This window comes from Furipterus horrens, unplaced genomic scaffold (assembly GCF_987537825.1).
Source record: "Furipterus horrens unplaced genomic scaffold, mFurHor1.1.pri manual_scaffold_11, whole genome shotgun sequence".
NCBI classification, from domain to species: Eukaryota; Metazoa; Chordata; class Mammalia; order Chiroptera; family Furipteridae; genus Furipterus; species Furipterus horrens.
Genome location: NW_028327181.1, coordinates 46,953,534 through 46,962,797, shown reverse-complemented (window position 1 = coordinate 46,962,797; position 9,264 = coordinate 46,953,534). Strand labels below are relative to the sequence as shown.

Genomic DNA, 9,264 nt, shown 5'->3' with positions numbered 1-9,264 from the left:
GACAAGCAAGGAAGAAGAAAATGGGCCCTGCACTCTTATTACACAAGCAGGAGCTCCCTCGGCTAGAAATCTAGTTTGAAATCCATGAATTGTGATCAACTCCTTGAATTATTCACCTGGAAGTAGAACAGGAAAAGCACTTGTGGGGATTAAAACTTTCCTCTCACCTTCTAAATTCTTCAAGCTGGGCTAATAATCAAATGAACAGAGGCAGATTAACAGGAGAAAAGGTACAAAGTTTATTATGGATGTACATCCTGGGGGTGTCGTAAAACATGAGATCCCAGATGCATCAGGAAATTGAGATTTCTGCGCCATTCTGGACAAAGGCAGGGGCCTGGGATGCAGACGGGGAAGTAGGTAATTCAGAGTAGCAGAGAAATATCAAGCATATGGTAAAGAAATTCTTGCCGGGCCATCCAGAAATGGTAGGACACAGAAGGAACCAGGCTTTGCTAAATTTCTTCCTGTCCATCACATACGTGATAATTCCTATGTGCTAAGGTGAATATGTTAAAGTAAATATGCTAAGATTCCCTTCTGAAGTAGGTTTTTCTAGAGTGCAGGGACCATTTAGACAGGAAGGCAGGGTGGCCAAAGTTTTTTTCTGAGTATTTAATTTGTTAATAACCAGCTTAACTCGATATCTCAAAAGGCATATTTTGGGGTGACAGAACTTTGGTTTCCCTTACATTCATAATTTGAACTTTCAGGACCGACTTCACCTGTCTACCGAGGTAATAAAAGCCTTTGCAGAGTTTTCTTTTTCTCTGTTTCCAGGTCCTCTGCTGTAACCATGAACCATCAGATCCTCAGTTAGGCCAAGAGGCACCAAAGCTTGATCCCCCATTTTGTATTTATTGAAGCCAGTGGTCCTGGGGCATGTGCCGAGGTGCTGTATGTCATGTGCCTGGCATTGCTCAATCCAGATGTCTGTTTGGTACAAAAAGAATAACCCAGAACCCTGGAACAAGCTAGGTCTCAATGAGCAGTATAAGCTCTACTCCGTGAAAGCAGATTATAGCAGGCTGAAGAAAGAAGGTCCAGGCTTCTGCAGGGAAAGTTTCCCTATAATGCCGCTTAGAATGAAGGTCTTCCAGAAGCCATTCAGACAATTTTCCACTTACCCAGGAAACATTTCTCCTCCAAATGCACAAAACCATGTTGCTGTGGTCTGTTGGGGCTTACACTGATGAATAAATATTTGAAACTTGAAAAAACAAAAGCATTTCCAATAATTTTTAGAGCCAAGTCACTGATACAGTAAAGTAAAAAGAATATCGCTCTGCTTTAGCATGAATAGGATGAATATAAAACGATGCTACAAAAATTTTTTTAAATGCTGCTAGAGAATGCTTTATGTCATTGTTGTTGTTATTCTTCATTTGCTAGAGCAATAAAAATATTCTGGAAAATACCGAATGGAAATTAAAGGAGAAAAAAAGAGTGAAAGGAGTGACTTTCCTCTCAACACGCTGGTGGGCAATTAGAAAGTGTTTCTTGTCTGCAATCCATCTGAGATACGGACCCACCACATATTTCTCAAAGATTTAGCTCCTGAAAAATGTGGTAGGCACCTCAACATGATCACCTTCTCCCACTCTTAAATCTACATGCCTGGTCAATGCAGATAAGCACGTTGAAGGTTTTATAGTCTAAATCTATGGGGTAGTAATAAAGCTTGTGCATTTTAAAATCTTATATTGTTTTCTTGGGTCCATTTAGAATTTTTTTTAAATCACTATAAATTTCAAACAATGCCTATTTGAAATTCTAAACACGCAGAGTTAAATTTTGGAATTCACTGATGAGACTGTGAATTATAGTGTCTAAACGGCATTACCAATTTTGTCAAATCAATAGGTCAGTTAATTGTGAATTGTCTTAGAATTTCCGGCAGTCATTTGCACAGAAATGCACATGAAGTGAAAACTGCTAAACCTAAAGAAAATGAGTCTTCCCATACAGCAACCAACGAAATAAATGGGCATTTTTTCTGTAGTAACACAGAGTTCACATACAACACACATATGCTTGCACATATATAAATATCATATATAAATATCATATAGGTACGTGTCTGGTAAATACCCCATCTTGAATGCATATCCCTGATTGTTATATCTGGGCTGGTACCCATGTTAGACCTTCCCTCCCACTAACCGTTCGGGTCCCGTGACCTAGAAATCTGTCCACACACACGTGGAAAACCGCAACGTGGAGGGCACCCGAATGGCGTTTGGTAGATGCTTGACTGCTCTCCACCGTAGTCACCACAGTGCTCTAAAAATACTTCCCACTTCTATGCCTGACTAAGTTAACCTCATTATAACTGCCAAGATACCTATTCATGCCACTGGAAAGTCTTCAGTGAGAGCGAAATTGCAGTCACCAACTTGCACTGGGCCAGAGTACAGCAGTCCGGCTGATTGAGGGAGAGTCTGGGCCTCAGCCACGAACCCGAGGAAAACCCACCCATGCCACCGTGCCCAGTTGCAGGTGTTCGCTCTCACCCGCTTCGTGTGAATGCTGTGACCATCGGTGCAGCCTCTGCACTGGGAGAGATTGTGGAGACTTTAAGATGCGGCTAGTTCAATAACTTTTGTCTTCCCTGCAGAAGAAAAAGCTTCACCAGAACCTGTAAAGAAAATGTACTGTTCAGTACACACCACTGCAGCGATGAAGACGAACCGGGGTGATGCCAGGAGCTGACTTGGATGGGTTGGATTTCTTCGGCAGGCCGACGTACACCCCAGCTCTGTTTTAACATAAGGTGCCGCAAGCATTACTGCAGAGCTCCGTGGGAAATAGAAGCGTTTCTTTCAGCAAGAATAAAGCAATATACGTCTTAAATTCCACCTAAGTAATGACAGTGGAAATGTGGGTCCATTCCCTCCCTGTATGCAAATGACAGAGTGGACGGAGGAGGAAGCCAGTGCTGCCCCCAGCTCTGCTGACCACTCTGGGCCAGGGGCTCTAGAAGCCTCAGCAGCCTGGGCAGGAAGACCCACGGAGCACCCTGTCCGTCTGCCTCAGACGAAGGGACTGTGCTTGCCATTCTTCTCTTCTAACGAGGTTGTTTTAAAGTGAGATGACTTCTTTATAGAACAAGCGTTATATCTTTAAAAACCAAAACTGTTGCACTGTGTATTAGGGACTCTTCAGAAATACTTGTCTGGCATCAGATGTGACTTTTTGTGATTTCCGATCTATTGATTGGTCTGATGCCTACGAACCATGCAACTTTGGAACTAGTTGGTTTCCTGGTTGGTTTCCATGGTTCCAGTTCCATGCCCTTGCCAACAGTCCCTGTGCCTGCCCATCTGCCATTGAGGCCCAGCATTGACCTGCCCACACTTGACCTTTCAACTAGAATTGCCAACTTCCTGTACTTAGCATTTTGTTCATTAGTGCTAGGACTAGAAAAGACTGTTTTTTGTTGGTTTTGTTTGTTTGTTTGTTTTTGTTTTGTAAGCCCTATTTTACAGTAGCATTTTGCTGGTGCTGCCTAAGACATTGCCGTGAAAACCAACTAAATTTGCGGGTACTGGAGTCTGCTGTCCGAAGCAAGTTTTAGCTCAGGAGCAGCAGTCATCACCTGATCTCCCCAGCACCGTGTTGCCATCAGCTTCCCGGGCGGGTCTCTCACGGAACCTGCCTTAACTGTTGATGGAAGCGTCAAGTGAGAACACGTGCTTTTACTGTCCCTTCCCTGACAGGGTGACAGTTGAGACGCTTGTGTGATGCAATCCCTTTTCTGCCTGTGGATCCAGCATTTCACTAAGGTTTTTAGGGAGCAGAGAAAATGCATCTGAGAGCCAGGCTTTCTACGAAGCTGCCCTATTTTGTAAATAGGCTGCATTTGTTTCTCCACGTGGCCTCCCGGGGGGGTTGGGAACTGATGCGATCGGTAGACAGGGGCACTGACTGAAATCAAGGACGATTTACAAGGAAACAGCACTAATTTGCTTTAATGGCTCACAGAACTCAGGAAAACACCTGCCTTACATTTATTGGTTTATTATAAAAGATATGGTAATAGCCAGACGAAGAGGTACATGGGGTGAGGTGTAGGAGGGGCCCAAGTACAGGAGCTCCTGTTCGCATAGAGTAGGAAGGATACCACCCTCCCTGCACATGGACGTGTTCACCAACCTGGAAGCTCTCTGCTCCTTTATTAGGGTTTTTATAGAGACTGCACGACACAGGCATGATGGCCAAGGGGATTGATTAAATCTCCAGCCCTTCTTTCCTCTCCAGAAATCAAGAGGTGGGGCTGAAGTTGCAGCTCTCTAATCAATGGTTGATTCCTCTGGAAACCAACTCTCACCCTCCAAACACCACCTCATCTGCATGAGCTTGGCGTGATTGAAAGGGGCAGACTACGAACAGCAAGAGATCCTCCCACTCTCTTCACTCAGGAAATTACAAATGTTTTAGGAGTTCTGTGCCTTGAATCGAGGAGAAAGACCTTCTACATACTTATTACGTCACAGCATCACAATAAATCTAGCTAAGGATTTGTCAGTTTTGTTCATTTTAAAAATAAAAAAAGAGCTTTTGGTTTCATTGATTTTCTTTATTTTTTTCTATTGTCCATTTTATTATTGTTATTTTACTGTTTTCTTCCTTCTGCATGCAAGAAGTTTGGTATGCTTTTCTTTTTCCAGTGCTGTACGGTGGAAAGCTAGGTTGTTCATTTGAGACCTTTCTCAATAGAGGCGTTTACAGCTATTTCATGTTAACCACTGCGTTAGCTGCATCGCTTAGGTTTTGATATGCTGTGTCTCCATTTTCGTACATCTCAAAGGATTGTCTGATTTTTACTTAGATTTTTTCTTTAACCCTTTAGTGGTGTGTTATTTATTTTCCACTTATTTCTTTCTCAGTTTTTTCCCTATTGATTTCTCTTTTCATTTTTTTGTGGTCAAAAAACATACTTTGTATTATTTTCTTTTAATTTATTGAGACATTTTATGACCTTTCATATGACATATTTTGGAGGCTGCATATGAAATGAATATATATTTTGTTGTTATGTGAAATATCCTATAGATTTGTATTAGGTCTAGTTGGCTTATAGGGCTTTTCATATATTTTATTTCGTTGTTGATTTTCTGTTCATTTGTTTTATCTGTTATTGAAAGTGGGCCATTATTATTGTTTAATTTTCTATTTTTGCTTCATTTTTGTCAGCTTTTGCTTCATCTATTTTGGTGCTCTAATATTAGGTGAATATGTTTATAACTGTTATACCTTCCTGTTATAGTGCCCCTTTTATCATAATGAAGGGTCCCTCTTTACCTCTAATCTTGTCTGTATTAATTTTTAATTTTTAGTTAAAAATTATAAAAGAAAGTTTATGAAATACAACTGCAGGCAGAACCCAGTTTATTGCACTTAACAGGTGTTAAATTGTTTTACAAATTGAAGGCGAGCACCTCTGCTAGCAGAGAGGTTACGGCTTGATTTATTGCAGTGATCTGGAACTGACCCAGAGGGTCTCTGAGGTCTGCCTGCACAAGCTTGTGAAGTAAAGTTCCCCCTTTCCTCAGTCCCTGGTGTCTCACATGCACTTCATGACCGCCTGTGCCACCCTGACCATTCCATCAGAGTCAGAGGCAGAGTAAGCTGGTCACTCTTGAAAACCTCAGAACGAAGGGGCCCTTCGATCATGGATGTTCAAAGGCACAAGAGCGTGAGGAGCCTACAGAGTGTCTTCATGCTCGGTCCTTGCCTCTCAAAGTGTGACCAGAAGCTCCAGCGTCATTCAGGCACTAACCAGAAATACAGAGCTCAAATCTCCACCCCAGTCCTACTGGGTCAGAGTCTGTATCTGACAAGTGATACATTAATACATTAAAATCTACTAATCAGCGGAACACTAGAGGCTGTCAGTCCTGGGTGTATGCTAGACTCACCAGCAGGGTTTTTTCAACTATCAAGGCCGGTGGGTTCTGCTACAGACACTGGGCATCGGAATCTTAGGGTGGCCCCAGCATGGAGATTCCAGTGTGCAGCCTGTATTGAGATTCCCCAGGACAATCAGCATCTGCTTCTACTATACCTCTGTCCTATCATTTGTAATAAACACTATCTTATAGAACACCGCCTATCTGCCATCACTATACCAATCATTTTACATTTACCACCTCCTTTTAACCTCTACAATATCATAGACGTGGCTTTGGCATCTTCATCTTACAGACGAGGAAACGGAGTCTTGGAGTTTAAGTACATGTCCAGCCTCATACAGACCTTCTCCTCTGTCAGGACTGTGTTAGGAGCTCAGTAGGTGCCGGCCAATGTTTTATCTGGAAGTCTGGCCTCAAATCCCCACCATGCACACTTCCACCCCATCATACCTCCTTTCCTTCTACAGGTTAGGAATCTGTGCCGCTCCCACTAACATTTCCCGTGCATTAGGTGACTGCATGAATATTTCTGTGGTCCCCACGCTGGTCAGCAGAGAACAGAGCATAAGAGGAGGCCCCTTCCAGTCCATTTACAATTTCCATTTCAGCTGCAGTTCTCGGCCCCTTCCAGTTAGCAAGACATTTGCACAGGCTTCTCGAAGGCTTGTACAAAATCTATGCTTGTGGTCTCTTTGCACCAAACCGTAACCCACATCATCTGCTCCAGGTGGCTTCCCGTTGAAGCGCTCCCCTCTGCTCCAACACGAACCTCACATGCACACCCAGGTCCCCACAAAAACCCAGGAGAGATCAGTGAGTTACTCTGATGTTTATTTTAATGCATCTTAGTCCACACAATTGGTATAAAATCAGAAAAAGCGAAGCAAAAAAAAAAGGTCTGGAGTCTTAGCATCAGAAGGGCACCATATATACATCTACAGTTGGTGGCCGATACAAGTCATTGCCAGACAGTCCTTGGAGACAGGGGACAGCCTAGACCCAACTGAGCCTGGAAACTCGTGGTCCCAGGGGTCTACAGACTTGTCCTGATGCTCCGACCGCAAGAAAAATGTGGGCGTGCTAAAGGCTGTTTATGATTTACTTATCACGGTGATAACAGCAGCCTAGCTAGGTACAAAAGCAGTTATAAACCATTTATATTACACAGAATTATTCAGGTCTCCATTCTACTTCATGGTGTAAAACTGTTAACTGAATTTCCAGTGAGTACTTTAGAAGATTAGTGATAATAAGGAATGGTAAATACATAGCACCATTTCACAGGTTTTTTTTTTTTCTTTGTCACCGATTTCTCATCTACACTGTGACCAGGACACACACCCTCAAGGGCAAGTACTCAAAGCCACAAGCCACGACTTTTGCCAAGGGCTCCAGTTTTAGGTTTTGCCCATGTGTGCGCAAGGCTTCCCACGGGCTGTAGGCAGTGCACGTCCCTACAAGAACACTAGGTCACCCACCATAAGAGGGCTTTTGGCCATTTGGGGTTGCTACCCACACTTTGGTTTTCTAAATGAGGTGGAGTGGGAGGGAGGTATCTTTTTTCAGATGAAAGGGAAGGGGCAAGAGAGAGTTATTTTATTTCTGGGAAAAACCAAAACCAAAAACAAACAAACAAAAACTACTGAGCTTGATTATACGGTTAGGATGTAAAGTTCCTTAGCTATCTCTTTAAGGTTTCAACACAAGGCTGATGGTCAACATACAAAGCAAACAATACTATGTACATATATGTAAAAAGTGTTATAAATAGGTTTTATAAACCGTAGATATTATATACATCTTCAATCAACACTAACCCCACCCCCCAACTGCTTTCTGTTTGGTTTGGTTTGAGTATGGGTTTTTTGGCTAGCTTTTAGGGGTTTTTTTGTAGGGTTTTTTTCCCCCCCATTTTCAGGTTTCCTTCTCCCTCCCCTGCATCTGCTCAGAGCCTCAGATGGACTGTCTGGGCCACTCATTCGCGCTTCCGCAAGATCACGTAGATGACGCCGCTGAGAAGAGCCAGGGGGAAGGCCACCCAGGCCAGGATGTAGGCGAACCCATAGGAGTACTCGGAGTTGAGGTGCCACTCTGTGTGTCTCACGGTGTAGATGGATGCTGCGCTCATCACACACAGACCTGGGGAGAGAGAAGACGACGTGAGGGAGGCAGGGATCGCAGCAGGGACCCCTCTCCACCACCCCCAGTGCAGGTTCCACAGGACCCTGGGCACCTGCTCACACCACTCACTGCTCCTGACCCCACCCCAGGCTGCCTAGCGGGGCCACAGGGAGGGCAGGTCACGCTGTGAGAGCAGAACACGGGTAACTCCGCAGTCTGCTGCACATCAGAACTGGGCGGAGGGGCTTGAAGACACAGGAACACTCTGCTTCCAATCTGTGTGACCCAGGCCATCATATCTGTCATCTTTTCTGCTGTCACCAATTCCCAGTTGACACAAGGTGGCCAGCAAGAATTCGGGTTGCAAGAGCAACTTGCCTATCTCCTCACAAGGACGGCTGGGTGTGGGAGCCCCCAGACACCTGTGAGGCCCTGTGCAAATGTGTGGGCTGCTGTCTGGAGCCAGCGAAGGTGATGTGACCCTTTGCCACTATCAGAGTCGTGTCATGGCCACAGTGCTGGGCTCCAGGCAAGATACGGGGCAGACGCCCGCACTAATCCCCTTAGCGTGACCACGACATAGGAGACAGAGAAGGCACTGCCGACGGGCACTGCCAGGCACATCACAGGACACACGGGGATGAACAAGGCAAGCAAGGAGCCAGGAGGAAGGCCAGGATCTGAGTGGGACACAAAGGAGACCCCCAGGACAAGCTCATAGCATCTGGTCCCTTTCAAGAGTCCTTGGTGTCCCCGAGGTTGGATTAGAAGCCCAAAGAGGGTTGGAACGATACCACATACACAGGTAGGACAGGCCACCCTCTCCTGCCCACCACAGCTGCCCTTAGGTGTGGCAAGGAGAAAAGAAACCTCCACCTTGGTCCTCATGAAGCAGGCACATTCAAGTGTGACAGTCCATGCCCACTGGGACCATCAGAGTCCCCTGCGGTGGGGGGCCCAGTGTCATCAGCACCCAGCCTGGAGCTGCATAAAGCCTGCTCTGTTCCCTCCTGAAAGCAGGGTCTTTGAAAGGCTCTGAGTGACTCTATTATGAAGCCAGCAGGCCGTGTGGGATTCCCGTGGCTCCAGCGCTCCGCTGATCTGGCCCACCTACAGCTAACCTCACTGCTATTCAGCTGCTATTTGGCAGGACACTGCAACTTTGTCTGAATAAAGTGCAGAATTGGGACTATGTCACATTCACCGCCCCGATAAGATTGCCCTTCTG

The 9,264-nt window shown here is 45.0% G+C and overlaps 1 protein-coding gene and 1 pseudogene across 2 annotated transcripts in view; one reads left to right on the top strand and one right to left on the bottom strand.

The window, feature by feature from the left end:
* Positions 1 to 796: 796 nt before the first annotated feature.
* LOC149997516 (cytochrome c oxidase subunit FA4 pseudogene) lies at positions 797 to 2,591 on the top strand (annotated as a pseudogene).
* A 4,138-nt stretch (positions 2,592 to 6,729) lies between these two features.
* PMP22 (peripheral myelin protein 22) overlaps positions 6,730 to 9,264 on the bottom strand; it is a 30,961-nt gene continuing 28,426 nt past the window's right edge. For both annotated transcript variants that reach the window (XM_090292215.1, XM_090292214.1), the window contains exon 5: positions 6,730 to 8,054. In XM_090292215.1, coding sequence (XP_090148341.1) covers positions 7,891 to 8,054 — 164 coding nt within the window. In that variant the 3' untranslated portion in view covers positions 6,730 to 7,890. The remainder of the gene's footprint in view (positions 8,055 to 9,264) is intronic.